The sequence below is a fragment of the Cajanus cajan genome, chromosome 4, assembly GCF_000230855.2.
Source record: "Cajanus cajan strain Asha chromosome 4, NIPB_CcT2T_4, whole genome shotgun sequence".
Classification (NCBI taxonomy): domain Eukaryota; kingdom Viridiplantae; phylum Streptophyta; class Magnoliopsida; order Fabales; family Fabaceae; genus Cajanus; species Cajanus cajan.
The window spans coordinates 66,835,279-66,858,275 of NC_138520.1; the positions used below are offsets into that span (position 1 = coordinate 66,835,279).

General features: G+C 30.9%; 1 protein-coding gene across 4 annotated transcripts; it reads right to left on the reverse strand.

Annotated features, from left to right (window-relative positions):
- Nucleotides 1-3,081: 3,081 nt before the first annotated feature.
- Nucleotides 3,082-21,051, reverse strand: LOC109796203 (D-alanine-D-alanine ligase family). Of its 4 annotated transcripts, XM_020355881.3 has the most exons (24): nt 20,648-21,048; nt 16,178-16,249; nt 15,164-15,207; nt 14,770-14,881; nt 14,614-14,685; nt 14,153-14,215; nt 13,892-13,969; nt 13,690-13,782; nt 13,315-13,434; nt 12,337-12,423; nt 11,948-12,160; nt 11,789-11,836; nt 10,820-11,074; nt 10,223-10,329; nt 9,305-9,549; nt 8,386-8,454; nt 8,204-8,268; nt 7,740-7,909; nt 7,526-7,604; nt 7,011-7,266; nt 6,089-6,134; nt 5,351-5,459; nt 4,268-4,330; nt 3,082-3,361 (listed from the first exon to the last, which is right to left on the reverse strand). In XM_020355881.3, exons 1-24 carry the CDS (start codon nt 20,957-20,959, stop codon nt 3,281-3,283), a joined length of 2,859 nt encoding a protein of 952 aa, XP_020211470.2. In that variant the 5' UTR covers nt 20,960-21,048; the 3' UTR covers nt 3,082-3,280. The 4 variants fall into 4 exon arrangements, 3 of the variants coding, with proteins under 3 accessions (XP_020211470.2, XP_082928985.1, XP_082928986.1); XM_083072859.1 differs by lacking the exon at nt 15,164-15,207 and having other exon boundaries at nt 20,648-20,788; XR_014433324.1 differs by lacking the exons at nt 3,082-3,361; nt 4,268-4,330; nt 5,351-5,459; nt 6,089-6,134 and having other exon boundaries at nt 7,207-7,266; nt 7,723-7,909; nt 20,648-21,051.
- Between the last annotated feature and the right edge of the window lie 1,946 nt (nt 21,052-22,997).

Genomic DNA, 22,997 nt, shown 5'->3' on the forward strand with positions numbered 1-22,997 from the left:
ATAAATTAACTTCTTATTTTTATTAGTATTAATTAAAACCAGAAAAATAAAATTAAATAACCCATTGAGTAAATTAAAAGTAAATTTTAGTCTAAATATTATTAAATATTAAATACTTTATCATTTACTTAATGTCAAATCATAATCAACATTACAATTTTAATAATCAACGATAAAATATTCAACAAATGAATTAAAATTATACGTTTTATAAAATTTAAGGACTAAAATTGCAAATTTAAAAATTAGGAGATTAAAATTGTAGATTAAAAATTATAAGAAGACAAAAAATGTAATTCAACTTTTATTTTATTTTTTAATGATTTAGGAAAAAATCATGATATATATAATATAGGATCACGTTCCATTGATATATGATGTTAAATTAGTTAAATGACATATTCAATAACTTTTATAGAATACAAATTTAACTAATCTAATTGTTGTATTTAATGATATTAATAATTAAATTAAGTATATAAAATTATATACAATTTTAAAATTATTTGGTAGTTCATCATATCATTTTATTTTAATGTATAAAATGATACTCAAAATACATATAAATATCTGTTGTTAGGTATGTCTAAGAGTTCAAATTAATTGAAATTTGATATGTATAATTATAAGTGTAATATCTCCAAATATAACGATTGGATCGATTAAATTTACATTTTATAAAAAATTAATTGAAAGTGTTACCTCACTAGTTAGACACTATGGTATCAACAGATCTTGATCTTATATATATATATATATATATATGTTGACTTATTCCTCTCAATAACTTATATTCTACTTCAAATTTTTACAAATTAATTGTTAAATTAAAAGTTTTTAATGTATAGATCAATTTGTAAATTTTTAAAATTTTTGAAAACTATTTGAAACTTCATTATATAAATTTAAATTAATGTATAAAATCCTTATATGATTATTTATTAATTTGAATTAATAAAATGAAGTATCAAATAATTTTTTTTAATTTGTAGACTTAGTTTATGCATTAAGAACTTTTAATTCAATATTTAAGTCATTGAAATTTAATATAGAACATGAGGTATTGAGTATAAGTTTATCATGACTTACTTTTAGAGTAAATAGATCTCTCATTTTTTTTTATATATGTGTGCGCCTACATTTATCAATTTTTAGATTTTAGTTTTTTTTCTAAGATTTTAAGCTTATTTTAATAATGATTTATAGCTTTTTATTCTTCTTACAACCACAATTTCTTATTGTTTTTTTAAGCACCCTTATTGAGTAAACACCCAATTTGATTTTTGAAAGATGATAGAGGTGACTGATAGAGTTTTAAAAAAAAATTTGTGGCATTTGAGTCCATAAATTTTAGTTATATTGTTACTAACTCTATTGTTTCCTGAATAGTCAACAGTTAGATGTCAAGTTGATACCTATTGTCTCTTTTAGTTGGTTGTTCTCTTTCTCTCTCTCTCTCTCTTTTCCTAATCACTTAATAATATGGATCATAATGCAAGATTTTTCTACCTTCTAATCAATAATGAACACTTTGTTATGCTGACCATGGGTACTCTAGTTAAAATGGAAGCTAGGTTGTTATTAGGTTTCATAGAGTTTCTCGTAGTTGGATTTTTCTTTCTCAATTATCCTTAATTTCTTCGTCTATTCTAGTTACATATTTAGTATTGTAAACCCTAAATTATTGAATTTGAAGTTTAGCAAAATGAGTGGTCATTCTAAAAGTTCTCAAGCAAGTGTATATCAATCAAATATGGGTGTTTCTGCTATATTTAATAATCAAATATGGGTGTTTATGTTAAGTTGTTAACTAATAAAATTAACAATTGAGTATAACAAAATGACTAAAATTCACAATGAAGTTAAAATTTAGGGATTCAAATGCTACGAAAAATCTTACAAAAATATATCAGTGACTTCTATCATCTTTCAAGAATCGAATTGCATGTTTATTCCACTTTTATATAAGGTTTTAAATATCAACATTTTGTTATCCGTACTTTATTTCAAGTCCATGTTTTTCAACAATGTTGGATGATATAAATAATATTACATGCATTTTAATCTCTTTAAATTATTAGTTGAATCCACACATTTTTTTATTATCTATTTAGGTTCAATCTGAGTAGGCTTTTATTTATTTATAAATACTTATAAAAGAATAAAAAATGAGCTATGATGTGTAAGCCAAAAATATAAATTAATTTACAAAAACTCTTTTATATAGCTTATAAAAAAAAATCATTTTAATTCACACAAAAGTTTTAACTTGAGAATTTTAGCAAGTCGATTCATTTTCGTCACAATATGAATTTAAGAGCTCTTATGAATTTAAGATCAAGTTTCTTCATCTCTATATTTTTTTTCTAGTACTCTATGTCTGTGTGTAACTACATTTACCTTTGTTGGGGTTTAGTATAACCATACCAAATCTCATGTTCATAATTTTTAAGTTATTAATCTTAGTTATTATTTAATGTTATTTATTTCTTCTTTATTTAATGCTTGTTATAATTTGATCTCTCTTAACTAAATTTTGTGAGTTTAAAGTGATTAAAAAATAATTATAAACCTTTGAATTGTGGTAGAATAATGCTTAGTCCTGCAAATGGAGTAAATGTTATTACTCATTCATATACTCTTGTTTTAAAAGTTGTTTTCTTGGTTAAATTATGCAAAAAACTTGATAACTTAATCATTTATATTCTAGTTTTAAAAAAATTAAAATTTGAGTATATTTATGATTTAGATGATAATTTTTGAACTTATAATGGGATTAAAATTTGTTTGTAAGCACGAAAAGTTGGTTTGCTAAAATTAAACTTCAACATATATATTTCATTATTTTTTTAAAATTAATTTTTGCATTTCAAGTATTTATAAAAATATCAAAAATATTTTTTTATAACATTTATCTTTATTAAAGCATTTTTTTTATTTTCGCAATCAATTGCAATTTTCATTTTAGATAGTTTAGTATAGTTAATGATTAGTGCCAAATATTACATAAATACCTTGAGAGAGGATATTCATGCTCATTATTGAACTACTTCTACGAATTTGTAGAAAGGAGATAAGAAAGACACAAACGGTATAATCTCTAATTGCATGTGAAAACATACTTGGAAGGGAAGCAACACAAGAATAAAATTGAAGTTTCCCATTATAAAGGGAAGCTAGTTCCAGATAGGAAAATATGAATGTTTTTTGCTGCTGCACAATAACTTGAGTTTTAACAGCATTTGCTGAAAACAATGCAAACATTATATTTTAAACAGATTTACATAGACCTTTCAGAGGCCAAATCAAGAAGCTTACGGAAGAACTGATGAGGATACAACGGTGGTTGTTCAACTAATGCCTGAGATATGCATAGAATGATTAGTCAGAATCATAAAACTGAATACAGATGTTTGTTCTAGTGTTGGTTCTTATTACTTGAATAAAGATGCCTTAAATATTTATATAGCGAAAAATACCGTTATTGATGCTGTCTTTCTAACACTCTCTTATTATTGGCTAAAATTAATGGTAATCACACTTTTTATGGTTTCCACCATTAAATAAAGAGAGACCTCTCATATGACACATGGGGTTTATAAACAAAATTATGATTTTCAGGATATTTCAGTTAAGAATAAAAAAAGTATTAGAGATAGGATCAGTAGCATATATACTTATTTTATTCTTATTTTTATTTCTCTATTGGGTAGAAATAAGTCTTATTTTTTCTTGAATAAAGATATCCTAAATATTAATATATAGAAGAATGTTAGTGCGGTCTCTTTCTATCACCTTTTATTATTAGTTAAAATTTATTGATAATCAAAATTTTGATGAGTTTCACTATTGAATAAGGAAAGAGACTTATTAAATAAGATAAGAAATTTATAAAATAAAATAATTTTTGAATAAATTTAGACCAACAGTAAAGAAAGTGTTAAAGAAAGGATCACTAACATTCCTTTTATATATATATATATATATATATATATTACCCATCCTTATTTTAGTCTTATTTTTATTTTTCTATTTGGTATGCTTCCTTTTGCTCCGTACACTTAAAAGTAAGATTTAAATTCTATCAAGTTCATGTCATTTAGCCTTTGTAATATGCCAACTGCTTTTAAATGCTGTGTTGAATAAATAATTCCCTAATTCAACCTCTATGTGATGAAAGCATATACTTGGTGAGTGCCTAGATAGAGCGGAAAATACACAGAAAAGATTATGAAAGAAAAGTAATTATATCATAGCAAGACTTAACCTGATGAATCAGAACAGTGGAAGGCGTCATTCCAGGCACAGTATTTACCTCAATAATCAAAACCTACAAACATTGAAAGTATAGGAATAAGATGATGATTAGTCATTTTAACAGAATTCCTGTATGAGAATTTTATTATTTTCATTCCAATGAATTGATGATGACATTCTATTAAGCAGACTCTCAATAAACTTCTATGCACTGAAACAAGGATGTGTAGTCAGCATACTAGCAGATCAGCATATTTCAGCTGAAAAATGGAGAATGGTTAACAATTAAAAATTTATTATAGGAATATTAATAAAGCCATCTTCATAATCAAAGAATGTGATACTTTAGAATATACATCTACTGAGATATAAACAAGATATCACATTAAGAAAATAAGAAAAGAAATAATAGTTTATAAAACATACACATATTTCAATGGTTAAGAGACATTTTGGGTGATAATCAATAACAAAACCATGAGAACTTAGTCCCAAAGTGGATAATATTTCACCATTATAGAGTTGTGTGTGAAATAACCTATAAAAGTAACAAAATTATAACTTTCCTCTTGATATAAATATCTGCTTAATCTCAAAGCAGACAATATCTAACTATTATGAAATTATGTGTGAAATAACTTTATAAAAATAACAAAGTTATAACTCTTCTCTTAATATAAATATCCCCTCAGACAAATACCAAAAAAATATCCCCAACAACATCAACAGTTTTTTTAATCATTCTAAGAACCTTGAAATACATTTTGAGGACAAAATGCAAATCTTATACCAATGCTATGCTTGTTTAAGTAGATAGAAAATAGACAGGAAATAAATTAGAAACATATTGGAAATGTTTTATCTCATTCATTGCTGTTTAGTATAAACGTGTTGCACTCAACTTTCAACCTTCCCAAATTCTTCTCCTGTACAAAGCAGGACAAAGTAAATTTCATTTCAAATTAAAAAGGAATAGCTTAAGATTCAGGTTGAATTGTTTGCAAAATTTGTAACATTAACTTCGAATAGACAACTTAAAAAACAAGGAGAAAGAGGATGGAGAAAACATGTCCAAACGAGGAATTCAACAAACCTCTCCGCTGTCAACATTGACAAATGCATCAATACGTGAAAATCCTTCCAATTGTAGTGTGTTTGCAATCAGTTCAATATGCTGTTTACATCTGTTCAAAGCATTCTCACTATATAGAGAAGAAAAAGATAACTGTCAATCAAAATTCAAAGAAACCTACGAAGACTCGAGTAAGAAATAAATGGGTCAATACAACATAAACATTGCATAGTGAGCAAACAATGATTTCTCAAACAGTATAACCTTTCTGTAAATAATAATTACAAGATGTAATCTGGCACAATCCACTAATATTACAAAATTAGGAATCTGCATTGCATTCCATAAGAAACTTCCGAGACTAAGTAGTATCAAGCATAGAAATCCAATAGCACCATCCTTAATTGCAAAAGAGGATGGATTTACAAAACCAAACAATGTAATTCAACAAACCCATAGTGAATTGGACGCATGCTTCCAATTTCAACGGTTTGACCTATCTATATATAGATGGAAATTAAGGTACTATAATTGATACTAGGGTAGAATGTATCAACCCCGCCATAAGTAATACAGAACTTAATCATCAGCAAACTGTCGATAAAATCAAGTCTTATTGACATGCTACGCCCTTATCAAATATTGAATTCCAAACTTCCAATGCTACTAAGAATGTGATAAAACTAATAAAACAAGACACATGAGATTATGAGGCATAAAGAAGGTTCTACCATTGGATGTGGAATTTCTTTAACATACCTCATAATTGACAGGGGAGGCGGAGTCAGATTGATGCCAGTCCCACCTGCCAAGCAATATACAAGTAAAGGATGAAAATGTACCATTTTGAATAGATAAGATTGGGACAAAGGTAGGAAAAATAATAGAAATAAAGATAGATCAGAGGCATTGACACCCCCCCCCCCCCAAAAAAAAAAAAGCCTCAAGGGGGTTATAACTTTATCCTGGATACATGTTGTCTACTAATCAACAGTATCATCCTCATAACCTTTATACTTAGCTTGGATTAGCTTATTACGCACTTAGGATTATAAAGCTTTACAGCACAGCCATTATGCTGAAAGCATTTTCTTTTGAGTATGATGTGCACTTTCGATCACAAAATATGCTTGAGGCATTTCTCTGGCTCATTTGCCCAGCTTGAAAATCATAAGAGTTCATCAATCTCCCCATCATTTTGAAAGATGGATCCGAGAAACATAAACCATGCTACTCGTGGTATGTTTTAGTGTGTTTGGTTAGATATTATTTTTGGGAAATAATTAGTACATGCTTAAAAGTGATTATTTCTTTACAATAAGCTGAACCAAACACAATCCCCAATTTCACCTCCAAAAATTGCTGACTCAGATATTTGATCTTACTGAACATACATACTATCTACCGCTTCTTAACTGAAAAATCCTTTGATTCTGGCAACTTTTAAGTTTATCATTTTCTTCATAGAAATCTTAAGCTTCACAACTCCAATACTCTATAGGAGCAAGGGCACTAATTTCTATCTTTATACTGCAGTTTCTAAGTGTTGTCCACTTCAATTTAAAATGTAAATTCCTAGCTAATAATACATGCATGGAGGTCATGCTATTTTCAATTATGAATTGTCCTTCTATAAAACAAAGATTATAGTTAAATTCTAGGTAATTCTAAGGAGACCAACCTTGGAACTTCTCCTCTAGTGACAAAATGTCGCCAGATTCCTTGACAGTTACACTGGGACTAAGTGAGTACATCGATCCACGTTTTCCTATGACACCAACTGTTATTTCCACCCATCTGCTGTGCCCTTTCCACGTGAGGCCATGACCACTCGAATCCTCAAATTTGGATGTCACAATTATTTCATCCGTCTCTATGAAAGGTTCAAAGATCAAGTGTTCTGGAGGAGGGTTTGGCATCTCAATCATACCATGTGCCTGCACATTAAGCAAAACTTGAAGAGCTAATGTAATGCACTGATGTTACTGGTATATTATACAAAGATGGACACAACACAACAGTACTATAAATACAAATTAGGTTATGGCCACACCATTACTAAATCATTAGTACCATTTATCAGCAAAAGCTTTTTCTTCCTCTCTCTCTCTCATATACAGTATTAGAGTTATAATGTTTACTCCAAATTCATCAACAAATGAGATCTCAATGATTACATGATGTTACTTCCCATACCTTTGATAAGCTATTTGGAGGAATTCTTAGTAGACAGTCCTCCAGAGCTTTGACATATATTGCAAGGTCTTCAGAACAGCTGAATGAAAATAGAATGAGAAATTTGTAATACATAATTCCTTTAATCCCCTATAAGCATCGGATAAGGCAATATTTGATAATCTTTAATCACTGATATCACAAAAAAGAGATACTACCAAAGTAATAAATCTACCATAGTCTTGCCACCCCAGTTGAGCATCCATCTTTTGCTGGTTTGACACACAATGTTTGGCACTGTAGCTTCCAGGTGAGGTCATGCCATGTATCATTTACGGGCTTATTAAAGAGGTCAGCTTTTTTCCTGACATCCTTATTTATGGTAAGAACTCCCGAGTTTGCAAGCTTTTAACAACAGGATATTAGAATGTAAAGTCAGAGAAACATGCCAAACTATTGAAAAACTAAACTTACAATTTCAATGAGTTTCTCAAAAATACAAGAAGTTTGTTGCCGACAATTGCTAATAACTCTACTTATTAATTTGAAAATCGATGTCAAATATTATTGCCCAAAAGTATGTAATGAACTCTAATAATAGATACAGAGGCATATTCTGAATACAAATTGAGAAAAATTAATGTAAGAGGAGTGTTTTTTATCTTTCACAGAAAACATATTTAAATTACGGACACATACATGTTTTAAAGCCACAGAGGTTGCAACTTTGTCCATACAAGTCTTTGATGCCATTGCACCAGGACCTTCAACAGGAGATAAAAGATAGCATAGAAGACAATACAAATTAAATAAAAAAACTTGATTAGGGGATACCATTGTACTTAATAGTCTCACATATTAAGTGTACATTATAAACAAACCTGTGTAGGGAACACCTTCAGCATCCAGCAAAGATTGAAGTGTACCATCTTCTCCAATGCCTCCATGCACTATAAGTAGCAAAGTGTAAAACATTGTTAAGACATACACAATCAATTTTGTAAACCTGCACTCCATGAAAGTTGATCTATTCATTTAAAATAAATTGTTAAAAAACTGTGAAAAGATTGTGCCATATTCTGATCAGTATCGCTATTAGACAAATAATGAGGGACTTATAGACCACTATGGAATAGATTACCCCATGACTATTATTGTTTTACTGTTTCTCAGACCTAACAACTTTTTCCCCTATAACCTTGTTTGGATCTACCTTAAGAAATAACTCGTGATTATCTTGAAACATCACATCAAAATAATGTTTGTGAAGATGATGCTCGAAGAACACTTCATGTTGATACTGACAGCTAACTATGCATCTCCAATCATATATAAATATGAACATTGAAACATTTTATCCTATATTGTTAGAAACCAACATTGGCAAGTGGATCAAGTACCAGAAGCTCAAATAGATAATGAGCCTACATATAAGATTGTGAAAGAATACGTGAGAGGTGCTAGAGATGTTTGGCTGAAAGGGAAAGGGAAGAACCATGTGCAAGAGGATGTGGTTAGTTAGACGTGTAAGAAAGAGAGCAGACGTAAGGGGGAATTCAATTATTGAGAGAGGGTATGGAATCCTTGTGACACAGGAGTGCCTCACTGTACTGCATAGGCTTGGAGGTGCATTGCGACTTCCGAGAATCATTCATTCATTGTTCCCTTTTTCATACTTGAATAATGCTTTTCATATTCAGATTAATATTGTTTTTATGATTAGTGAGAGTGTACCATTATCAACAAAGTAAATTGGAGTTAAAAATTTAATCACTAGGAAATACTTTTGGCTTTTATTACCTGCAATAAAAACTGTTGCCTGGACTTCCTTGGCTAGCTTGATCCACTGTCTTAACGAAAATTTCACAGGCACATCATCAGCAATATCAAACCCTGTAAACCAGTTGTGGTCCTTCAAACCCTCCATAAGATCATTCATAACTTTCTTCCGTAGGTTAGATGTTATTGCAGCTCGTTCTGGCTCAATTGCTTCCACGCATGCATCCAGTACCTCCTCAGTAGTATGTCGTAGCACAAGAGAATAACTATACACAAATAATAGCTATCAAATTATCTCATTCTAACTACATTATGAACAGGTCCCATGCATAAATCACAGTCAACTCAAATATTACTGATCATGGATTGAGTGCTTATGTCAAGTTACTTAACACAATTTTTTGGTTCTAAACTGGAATGCACCATTAATTGGATACATTTTTTTATTGTAATTGATGATTTCATAATCCTATTGACAAAAATGATAAATTTACTTTCTTGAGCATAATATAGTTTAAGAGAAACCATGAACGCAAATAGAAGTTCAAAAGGAAAACTTGATGAAGGTTGCAAGCAGAATGTAACATTTTGTTAAGGACCAACTCTCTGAAAAGCTTGGGCTATTATATGGACTTCCAAAATGATTTTAGTTCTTTGACAAAATTTCTCATCCAAGATTCCTTTAGGATTGAAGTGTAGAATTTCACTTAAGGTTAAATTTAATTTAGTCATGAAGAATGGAGGTGGAAAAGATCAAATTTCACCACTTGATCATTGAGTCTTTGATATCATGCTAGTGACCAACTCTCCTAAAAGCATTAGCTAATAGGTGGAGGCCTGGGAAGTTTTATAAATAATATCTGTCTAACAACTTATTCCCATGTGCATTTTCAAAAATCAAGGACAAATCTTGAGGTAAAGAAAAGGAGTAATACTTACGGTAATGACCAAACTGTTCTATTCATTACGTCATCGGCCTTCTTTCCAATATCAGCACTTGAAGCACACTCACTTGTAGGGGAAAGCAAACATGGCATTACCTCAAGCTGTAAGAACAAATGATTTTAGTCTGACATATCATATGTACGACATTAGTCTTTTCAGGTAGTAAATGCCATAAGTTTAGAGTGTAACAGTTCATACTTCTTAGTCAAGTGCACAAGACCTTCATCATCTTGAAAATTATATATTAGTTGCTAAAAGTAAACCAAAATTTTACATTTATGAAAAACTTCAATCCTAAAATAACCCGTACTTCCACTAAAAAAATAAATTAAGAGATCCAGGATATGTGTGATATATTTGTTAAATCACATCACATGATGATTCTGAAGGTATGAAAATATACAACAGCTAAAGTAAACTAAGTGCACAAGTGTCAAATTAAAGCCTATACATTTCTCTTAAAAAAATGTAAAAATAAGAACATTAAATTTAAAGTTCAATGAAGCAACTAAACTTCAGCAGTTTTCAGCAGATAGATTATCAAAGCATTATGTACAGAAACTTTAAGGCTTCCTGATTGGGGACACTTACATCATGGAAGGCTAGCAAATTGAGCCAGACATTTGTACCACTCATAAGAGATACTTGCCGTTCTGATGTGTCACCTCCAAAAATGACAAAAACTTTTCGAGCTCCCTCATGGAGAGAAAATGACTTGTTAAGCGGTAAGGATTTTGACCTGCTTGGCAGCTGACCTGATATACGACTAATTGATGCAAGATTTGGAAATCGCAAGCAAGCATGATGAATGATGCTTCTAAGTATGTTTGTATGAGAAAAACCAACCTGAATAACATAAATAGCCTTTTCAAGTAGTGAACGATAGGAATTGTCCATGCAATCATGCATAAATAAAAAGTGATTTAAGTGGTCAGTGTCATGTTTGCAGAACATCATGCTTCAAATATACAAGATATTTAGACAGAACGAACATTTTGTAAGCTAGAGACAGAAGACAACAGTCCTTTGCTGAACAAGGGTATTTGGACTCAGAGATACGTTTATGTAACATTAGTTATTCCTTTCCTTAACCAATGACCTTCTTTGTACGTGTTCAAAGTTCAAACTACCCTAACCAATTTTTTGTAATCTTTTCCTTAATTGGTGTGAGTCACACCAATATCTCCTCATATACAATCACTTTTGTATTCTGTCATTTCTTTTTGTGGTCACACATCCATCTTAGCATATTCATTTCTACTACTTTCACTTTTTTCTCTTACTGTCCCTTTAAAACCCAACATTCACTATCATAAAATATAACTTGTTGTATAGCAGTATGAAAAAACTTCCCTTTGCGATGGCGATAAACAACCCCTGATGTCTTTCTTTGTTTAACACAGATGAAAAGATTAGTTTAAAACATAAATTGCATGCAGATAAATACAAAACAATTACACACACATAACTATGGCAGAAGTGCCTTTGGAAAATATAGGGAAATACGGATATTCAGTATATTCAATACAATAAATGTGATGCAGACACATCCAGAAGCACCTTAGAAGCTTGCTGGAAAAGAAAACTGGTTTGTTCCATACCGCTGATCTGAAACATTCAATGATGTTAACTTTCAGAACACTTGTGAACAACCAACATTAGTAGTAAAATAGCTAAAGATATTATCTGCTTTTTTCCAAAGGAAGAAAATCATCTCACCAGGTTAATGTCAGTGAATATTATGGCACCAGATTCAGTCCTTCCAAACTCACTTTCTGAAGATGCTGAGAACTTGGAACCTGAATTTGGCAAATACCATCCATCAATTCGTGCAAAATCTTGCAGGCCTAGCCATTGAAATAACAGAGATGCTCCTTTGCGAATATTCTCAATTACATCCAAAGGAAACCGTGGTGGAGTGTGATAAGCAACCTGCAGACGGTATATGCTTCATCTGATTAAGAAAACACTATCCAGCGCTGGTTGAAAACAAATACTAGATATACTGAAGGGAAAAAAAATAAGTCACTTGCTGCACTATTTTTAAGATCAGCAAGCATGTGCAGTATATCTTGTGTGCATATAAACACATTCACACTGCTACTGACCTGTTGAGTTGGAAGGTACTTCCTGCGGTAATTAAATATCGCATCATTCTCTTTCACATCATTTGCACCACGGAATTGAAGCTCTACCTGTTCATCTAAATTCCACTATTACTACTACTGAGTATGAAAAATTTATTGGGCAATAGCTATTCGCAATTGCCAGGTACAAATGCTTGAGTAATTTCACTTCAACTTGGCAGCAACAGAACTGATTCATTTGTAAAAAAGAAAAAAGAAAAAAAAAAAAAAAAAGCAATCCCAACTAATATCACTGAATTTTCTGTCATGAGTCATGTCCAATTTATGGCCTTGAACTGCATCCCAGAATACATCATATTTGCTCAAGTTGAAAATTCCTTTCATTTTCTTCATTTGAATATTTTTGAAAAGGGAATTCAGTAAGGTTCAGTTTGATTCCCTGGAATGATTTAGTGGAATGAGAAGGAAAGGAATGGAATAATCATTATCTTTAGCATGTCTCGTTCAGTCTCATTCAGTCTAGAAAAGAATGGCTGTTCCATTCTAAACCAACATCAGGTAACCGGTACTTGAAATTAGACAAGAATAGGAAAAAATATTGTTGATTAGAAAATCTACTTGGTGGTTGTGGCAGAAGTGAAGACAGAGTATATTTTATCATTTTAAGAAAAGACAGTATATTACGGGAATTCCAATCAATCCAGTTTGAATGGAATGGCCATTCCATTCAGTTTTGGAGGGAAGAGTGAAATTCAGATTCCCTAAGAAATGATCATTCACATTATAGAGTTTTTCAAACAGAATTTTAAGCCATTCCTATGTCCCTTTTCATTCTCAGTTTCTCACCAAGTTCATTCCATTGAATCAAACAGGAATTGATACTTTCTGCTGTCTCATTTCAGATACTCAGTCCTCTCTAAACTAATGTATACAAGTATGGAGATTTTAGAATTTCAATGAATAAACAAGAAATGCCAAGGTAGAAAAGAAAAAACATACCTCAGTTGGAAGTAGTACAACAGGACAATGATCTGAACCAGATCCTACATCAAGGACAATGGCTGTAAACTCACTCCCTCCTTCAAGAAATATTTCTATTAGCACTTTATTGTCAATTCCCTATTACATTCGAAATGAATGATCAGTACCAAAAGTTGACAACTTGACATATATTATAAGAGATTTTCAGTTTTTTACTTCACATACTTCTAGTCAAAATGCATTTCTCCATAGTTTTCTCCAAAATCATTCTCCTTCATTTTTTTTTTTTTTTTTTATATTCATATATAGGTATTAACTGCTTCTGGATCTTAAAAGTAGTCACGTTATAAAAGTGTATGCTCCCATTCAAGCAAAAAAGTTTATCAACAATACCTCAGACATAATTTCATTGGCTTTTACAAGAGAATCATTCACACCATATGCAACTCTAACACCAATGCTTGACCCTCCTCTTGTTGGTTTTACCTGATACAAGAAATTTTATAACATCAATAAGCATAAAAAAAATAATAAAAAAACCTCACAATGAATTAACAATGAAACTCTAATGACTGAACTAAATTAAGTGCCTTACCACAACTTTCCCCGAGTTAGGGTCTATCTGGTGCTTTATAAACCATTCTGATAGTTCTGATTTGTTTGTTTCATGCCCCTAATAGACGTCATATTATAAAATGTATGTAAATGAGAAAATATGGATGTATTGGTGTTTAAAGACAGATAGCACTTTCAAAAACAATTAAACGTGGGTGAAATCTAACATAATAAAATACAGATGTCCAATTATCTAACACTAAAAACACAAGATCATGCAGACTTTCTTAACACATAATACCTGAACCAAGAAACTGGGTACTGTTATAAATCCAAGCTTCCGAAGCTCCAATGATGCTTTATGCTGACAATAATTTTAAGGGAAAAAAATTAGTTCCAGAGGTACAGTCAGTCAAACTAATCAGTAACAAGATTACAAGCGATGGAAAAGGTGATCATCTTCTGTGTAAAATGAGGATGTCTCAGTTTTAAAAGTCTCCATAAAGTTTTTCCAACTAACTTTCTCATATACCACAATCAGCATCAAAAAATTAAGTGTGCATAATCTAAATCCTAAATAAAAGCTTTCAAATCATTTAATTCTTAGTATATGATGATCATTAAAGGTATACAACCGAATCTATGTTGGTAAGAAAATGTGAACCAATCCTAGATATTAATGTGCGTCTGCATTCCAGTTATGATAAAGAGAACAAAATACATGTAGGAGAAGAAACATAACAAAATACATATGTCCTATACCTTGTCAAATGCTTGGCGGCATTCATTTGATCCTGTGCCAACAAATGGAACATTATACTTTTCCAGCAATTCCTATTAATATTTATCACAGAGAAATACATTCATGAATACACAAGTTCCTTATAACCTGGAGGAATTCCTTACACATGTACACACCTGAACGCCACCATCTTCACCAAATTGACCATGTATAACTGGAAATACTATGTCCACAGCTGTAGCAAGATGCTTTGCCAAGTCATCCAAAGTCTGGAAACTTTGGGCAAGGCTGCAAATTCAACAAGTGGCTATCTTTACTCTTGCAATTTCAAATGGAAATTATTCCATAGTATATAAGGGAAAATTGAAAAGGAGAAAATATTATTAAAAATATTTCCATCTTAGGAACATTTAACCACACAAGTGATTTACTGAATTAATGAGTGGTAATTCATTAACCACTCTTTGAACATTGTTGAACAATTGCATGGCTAATTATTCCTAAATCGGAAACACTCTTCCCAAGACTTCCCTTATTGTAACTTTCAATACTTGGAAAGGGTACACTAACCTTTCAAGTTTAAAATCAAAATCATTAGGGGTGTTGGAATATACCTGTAAAAAAGATATGGAAATAAGAAAAAATGGCTTGAATGAGACAGACAACTTTTTCTTTTCTTTTTAATTGTTTTTGTGATCCCAATTCACTTTGGACTAAGTTATTGAAAACATGGCACTAGAAGCTTTAGCTTGCTAGTTTTTGTTGAAGTTACAAGGTTTTAGAGAGAAAGGAAAGAAAAGAAAAAGATCATAATCTAGAAATTATGAATATGATTTGATACAATGATCTTATTCAAAAGGCTAAGGCACTAACCCTTATTTATACTAATTAAGAGACTCCTATTTGTACTTAAAATAAGGAATCAAATCATTATGATTACAAGATATTCTAGGATTAGAAACTAACCCCGAAGGATAATCTAAGAGAACAAGCTCATCCTAAGAGGTAGTTTTCCCAATATTCTAACAGATTCAAATCCAGAATGTGATCAATTCAGTGATAGATAGTTGAAACATGAAACAACACATTGATGAGAAGTACAAAGACAGAAAGTTATGCATTGATTAGTTGAACTAGAAACAGGAAAACAACTTGCACATGTATAAGAAAACCAGACAAAACCAAACCAAATGAGAGATCATAGAAATAATTGAGCCAGAGGCCAAATATCTAATATTCACTTACTTGTATCTGTGTTTACTGGGATTAATAAGGAGTTATGTAGTATAAAACTTTATTAAGTTAAAATTGCACATTTCTAGTGATGTTTTTGAGGAATAAGGAAGTATTGGGTAGATAAAAGAATAACCAAATTCAACTAGTATTTTGCCATATGTAACTGTGGCTTGTCCAGCCTTGTTTGGGTTCAAATTTTCTACTATCTAATTGATCATATTATATACAAATTTAGACTTCTTCAGGTTAGAATTTCTCATAGCTCTATATTCCAATCAGCATGGTGAAAAACTATAGTTCAACAGAAAGGGAGCTCATGCAGCATGATTTTGGGAAACATATACTAACCTGAGCAGAAGAAATTGCATATGCATTGAGATTGCAATCAATATAATAGCAACTCACGTGTAAGTCATCTCCCTGGAAAAAAATGAGACTAATAAATAAGAAATAAATAAAGAAAACAGAAAATACCCCTTAGCTGTTTCCCAAATTAGCGCATACAATTACACAAGAACCATCTCACTGCCCACCTAAATAACTTTTTTTTATTATTTAAAGCCAAAACTACTTGCAGCACTTTTTGTTTATTAAGGCAAAAAAATGGAAAAGAAAAAAAATAAAAGCCCCAGCACACAACATATTATCAAAACAACATTAGGCAAAAACATAAAATGAGAAAGAAATGAAAAGATAGAGTAAACCCTAGTGAACTCTCAGAATTGCAAGATACTAGTAGAGTAAATTTACTTAAATTTCATTGTTTCTTCTCCACTACTTTTCAAACACAATATACTCTGAGTATAAATAGAACCTAGAAGTGAATTAAAGAAACAACATAATTAACTTGTAAGAGTTTGAATTTTCATAATCCAAGGCTTAATAAAATGATTTCAATTAGAATGCAGTGATATCTTTGATGATCATCCAGTCATAAATTGTCATATATGATAAGATTATTGATATCAAATAATACCAACTCAACTAGTAACCAACATGACACTAACCAAATTATTCTTGAATCCATCTATCATCAGAATCGTATGAAATGGGAGGATGTTTCAATCAACTATATTTTGTTTGATTGATAAATCTAACTTTTTTTTTTTGTTAAGATATTGTGAAAAATTATTAGGATTAATTATATCTTAGCTAATCATATCATATCATATCATGTAAATCTTTATTTTTTCATTATAAATAAGAGTTATGTGTGTTGAAGATTGACACACAATTCCTAAATCAAAACACGTATCTAGAGCTCAGAAATTTTTTTTACTGTGTGAACAGTACCTGCATGTGAATAGTACTACGTGTGAACAGTACCCACACATGTCGTTTTTCGACAATCCTTCAACTATGGTCGACTGCCTCCAACGACCCTATTTGGCTCCATTTGACCTCTGCTTGGCCTTGTTTGGTTTCGGTCCCTCTCTACCTTATCTCCTATGGCTGCTCCTACTTCTACTTTGTCCATGACATTACCAATGTTTTCCTGATTTTGTGTGAGAAATTGACCAAATTGGCTAATTACACGAGCTGGGTAGCCACAATTCAACCTTGGTTCCGTGGTCAAGGACGTGCCAACCACTAGATCACCAAAGCTTTTGCCATCGTTGTAGACGACCAAGCCCAATGGTAGCAAATTGAAGCTTCACTGTGTACGGTTCTTTGGGTTTCCATTTCCTCAACCCTTCAACATTCGTATCAGGCTTTCAACACGTGTTATGATGTATGAACCAAGGCCAAGAAAGTTTACGCTAATGATGTTCAACGCCTTTACAATGTTATCACCACCATGATAACCACCAAGCTTGAAAATATGGACATGCAGACATATTTGAGTAAGCTCGACTATCTGATCACTAACTACAACAACTTGATGCCTTATCCCTCTGATAAGGAGACTTTTGAGTAGCAATGACACCATATTTTATGATTCTTCCACTTCCTAGTCTTCCGCCTAAGCTTGAGTCTATTCGTAATCAGATTTTGTTTGTCCCGCCAATACGACACGATTAGTGAAGAGTTGTTGTGTCTCTCAATTACCCATACTGTGGTCAATCCCTCTGCATATTCTACTAACTCTTTTGTTCTTATTTCACACTCATCTGATCATGGTAGTGGACGTGAAGGCGACCATGGAAAATAGAATCATTGTTGTAATTACTATCACGTTTTTTGTCATATTGAAAATGGTTGTTGCAAAAAGGTCCAAGGCCGATTACAATCAACAAATGTTGCCCAAGTGACTAGTGCTACCTCTCCTGTAGATGTCACTATTTCTACCTCTAACTACAATGATTTTCTTCAGTTTCAAGCAGCCCAACATTTTGTCTCACCTGTCACTACCATAACTTAGTCTAGTAATTTGTAGCCTTTATTTCTCGATCTCTTTCTTTTGGACCTAGGATTCTTGACTCTAGTGGTTCTAATCATATGATCGGTAACCAATCTCTTTTCTCTCACTTGTCTTTCTCAACCTCCTTGGCATCTGTTACTCTTACAAATGGTTCTCAGATTAAAGTTCATAGCATTGGTCAAACACACTCAATCCCTAATTTCCCTTTACATTCTATCTTGTTTGTTCCTAGTTGTACTTTTAATTTAATTTCCATTAGCAAATTCATTCATACCCTTAATTTTTTTGTCTTGTTTGTTAATAATTTTGTTCTTATTTAGGATCGACATACTGGACAGACAATTGTAGCATGACATGAGTTTGGGGGATTGTATCGTCTTTCACCACCACTTCTATCGATCTTGCTCATCAGCATCTTGTTCATCCAAGCTTGGGAAAATTGTGTCTTTTAGTTCCTAGTTTTTCTACGATGAGATCCATCTAGTGTGAGCCATGTCATTTATGGAAACATGTTTGTTAGTCTTTTAGGTCTGGTGTCAATAAATGTTCTACATCACCTTTTACTTTGATTCACTCTGATATGTGGGGACCTAGTCGAGTCAATTCAACTTTAGGTTATTCTTATTTTGTTACGTTTGTTGATGATTTTTTGTATTACACTTGGATTTTTTCAATAAAACATCGTTCTAATGTTTTCAATATTTTTCAGTTTTTTCCCTGAAATTGCTACTCGATTTAGGACGTTAATTAAAATTTTACGCACTAATAATGCCAAAGAATATTTGTCTTCCAAATCTCAGTCTTTTTCTCTTATCATAGGGTGTTCTTCATTAGAGGACAAAGACAATTCCAAAATTGTCTGTTACTCTGATGCTGATTAGGCAAGATCACCATCAGATAAAAGGTTTACCTCTGACTATTGTGTTCTAATTGGAGGTAACTTGATTTCGTAAAGAAGCAAGAAGCAAAATACAGTTGTTAAATCCAGTGCAGAAGCAGAATATCGTGCTATGATAACAGATGCAAGTGAAATTGCATGGCTACAAAAACTTCTAAAGCAACTCCAAATTGGACATACTCAGGGAACTAAATTCATCTATGATAATCAAGTTATTTTTCACATTGCCTCCAATTCAGTCTTCCATGAGCGAACTAAGCACATAAAAATAGACTATCATTTTGTAAGAGAGAAAGTGCTCTCAGGAGAGATCACAATTGAGTTCGTCCACTTCAATAACCAGTTAGCAGATGTGTTCATAAAATCGCTTAAAGGACATCAAGTTAATTACATTTGTAACAAGCTTAGTGCATATGATATATATGCTCCAGCTTGAGGGGGAATGTTAAGATATTGTGAAGATTTATTAGGATTAATCATATCTTACTTAATCATATTATATCTATGTGTGCTAAAGATTGACACCCAATTCCTAAATCATACCAATTTTTATGCAACAAAAAATCTAATAGTTCAAGGAACTTGTTATTATATTAAGAGAATCAAACTCTCAATTTTTTCAAAACAATTAACAAATTGATCTCCCCACTCATGAAAAAATTTAATTACAATATATAGAAATTCTAGCCCTTATTGGTACAAAGAATTTCAGGGAAAATATCTCAAAAATTAATGCAAACTAAATTTGAGATAATACTAATGATTATTATCCAAAAATAAAACAATCAAATTTTTACTACCATATAGTTACAACACCCAGTATCAAGACTAAAAAGAAAGTTTCCTAATTAAGTTAAATCCTTAGAATTATTTTAAAATAAAAAAGAACAAAGCTTAACTATAGTTCCATACATACTTTTGGTGTTGTTCTACAATTAAAGTTGGAGTTTCATCTTTAGTAATATGCATTTATATTTATTGCATGATACAATTCTTAAGTTGTCCTAAAAATATTTAATGATCATGAACTGTTAGTGTACAAATTTTTACATTAGCAACCAATAAAAATCATTATTGATATATCTTTTAAGGTAAGTATCGTAAAAGTCAACAACCTCACTATACATAATGATTTGTATGCATAGTTATTTGTAATTGAATGACAATATAAAATTACTTTATAAAAAAATGCATAGTCTTTTTTTCTCAAAAATAACATGAAACTAAAATAAATAGTTAACTTTTTACTCCCCAAAATATAAAAAGTAACAAAAAAAAAAATGAAGCAATTTTAATATCTTAGCAAATTGAAGCTTGACTATTATGTAGTTCTCTCATTGGGCATCCATGTCCTAGCTTGAGGCCAGGTTGCTTGAATCAACTAACTTAGTGCTTTCTTCCATATCTTCAAACGTGTCCTTACACTATCCATCGTCTCATCAATATCATCATTAACTTTTGAAATAGCTACTTTATCTTCTAATTGATTAATGGGTAAACTAATTCCATAGGCTCACCAAAAACCAAATTGTAATAGATTCAAAAAAAAAGTGTGTACCTGCAAGTGATCAAGAACTGATCTAGCTGAATTGAGCGAAATCCCGCGCTCAGCGGAAGGACCGCCACATATGAGACCCACCTTCAACACCCTCCCCTTCTCCTTCGCCTTCTCAGCCGCTCCACCGCCAACCACCGCCACCTCACGCGAGGAAGCACGTGTCAGGGCCGAGACACGTGCGGCACGGCACGTGCTGGCCGACCTGAAGAGTTTGACAGAGCCACCGGGCGAGGAAGACGAGAACGAGCGCGTCTCGGTGCGGCGGAGAACGGCGAAGTTGGAGGCAGCGCCGGCGAGCGATGACGTGGCCATGAAAGGGAAGTGACCAAAGCGTGGAGCGAACTAATTAACGTAACGATAGTATGTTTGTGTTACGCTGTGACTGTGAGAGTGGAAATGCGCGCTATTATTTATGTTGTCACATTTTATCATCGTAAGTAAACTAAATAACATAGAAGAATAACGACGTAAACTCTCTTAACACAATTTTTTTATTCGGTAAAATTTATTTTAAAAAATTATAAAATTAAGATAGCATAAAGGTGATAGATTTTGTGTTCCCGAGAACAATTTCGATCGGTGGTAAAATAATATTAAATTGGCAAAAAGAATGTTTTATAAAATAATATATATATATATATATAAGTCATTAATTTTATATTTTTTAAAAAAATAATTAATTAAAAAAAGCATATTAATATCAACAAATAGTTAATAAAAATGGTATCGAATTGAATTTTCTTAAGTAATATTAATCAATTTTTTATATGAAAACTAATCTATAATAAAATTGGTCAATAATTGACACCAAATATATAATTATAAAAATAAAAATTAATAAAAAGAAGTGTATTAGAAAATATAATAGAACATTTATCTTAACATGGTTTGTTTGTTGGAAAGGCATGGTGTGCCAACAAGAAAGTGCCAAGAAGAGTGTGCTTAAGCGGTTGCAATACGACAGGACAGCAAGTTTTTTTGTTTTTTAATTGTTTCGGACGGCAACATACGCTAGAAATTTAGAATGATCAACAAGAGTGCACCTTGGATAAATGTTTTTTTTTTCTTCATAATTGTACTTGTATGGTGAATTGAGTATTATTAATTAAAGTTTGGTTTAATCGAATATTATAATTTATATTAAAAGAATATAATTAAAGATAACTTGTAAGAGCAATTATTTATACCTATTATAAAAGAAATAGGTATGTAATTACTTTTGATCTAAGCAAGTTTATTACGTTAGAACTGTATACATAAGGCAAGATTCGAATCCATAATCTTGTTTAAGCGTGAATCAACCCTTATCGCTGAACCACACACTTGGATTATTATACTTTTTAAATGTAAAAAAAAAATATATTGTATTTTTTAAAATAATTATATGCAATCTTTTAATATTTTGTTTGTCTATAATTATTAAAGGCATAAAGTGCCTCGACCATTCTAATATCTATGAAAATAATAGGTTTTGATAACTACCATTTTGGTTTTCATTTTTTGTTTTTGACACTATTTTCTTTAGATTTAATAAAATCTATTTTTTTAAAATATTTTTAAAATAAGTATATAGAGATACAAAGTGCTTCTTTTCTTACTAGTTACACATAATGAAAAAACGATTATTGAGTTCATGGAGGTAACCGTCATGTTTTAAATAGATAATGATAAAAATTAGAAAAATTAACTTGAGAAAAATAAAAAAAATAAAAAAAACTTAGAAGAGAGTTATAGATAACTCAGAAATTTGAAAGGAAAGGAAGTGTATTCTAGATTTAAGGTTTACCGTTTAGTGTCCAAGATATAGGATATTTATATCAATTTGTGGAAAAAGGAACAATAATATCTAAAAATTCAAATATGTAGGGATTTGCAAATTAATTTCATCTAAATTTTAAGAGTAATTTTATATCCTTTTAAAACTTCTGTACAAATTGTCTTAATAATTTAAAATATTAAATAAATAGTAAACACATTTAATGTCTTAGAAATATAAATAATTCAATATCTTATAATAAAAAATTGAAAGATTAATAATTAAATAAATAAAATAGAGATTCATTTGTTACAAGGATAACTCTTCAATAACTATTTAGTTTTAATGATTTAACTATTTAAATTAAAAGTTTAATATATAGATCAAGATTATAATTATTTTTTGCAAAATATATAACCTATATAATAATTCGTTATATATATTTAAATTAATGTATAAGATGTTTTTATGAATATATATATATACATTAATTTAAATTAATGTAATGAAATATTAAATAATTTTTGAATTTTGTATAAATATGTAGACTTAATTTAGTCATTAAGAACTTTTAATTTAACAATTAAACCATTA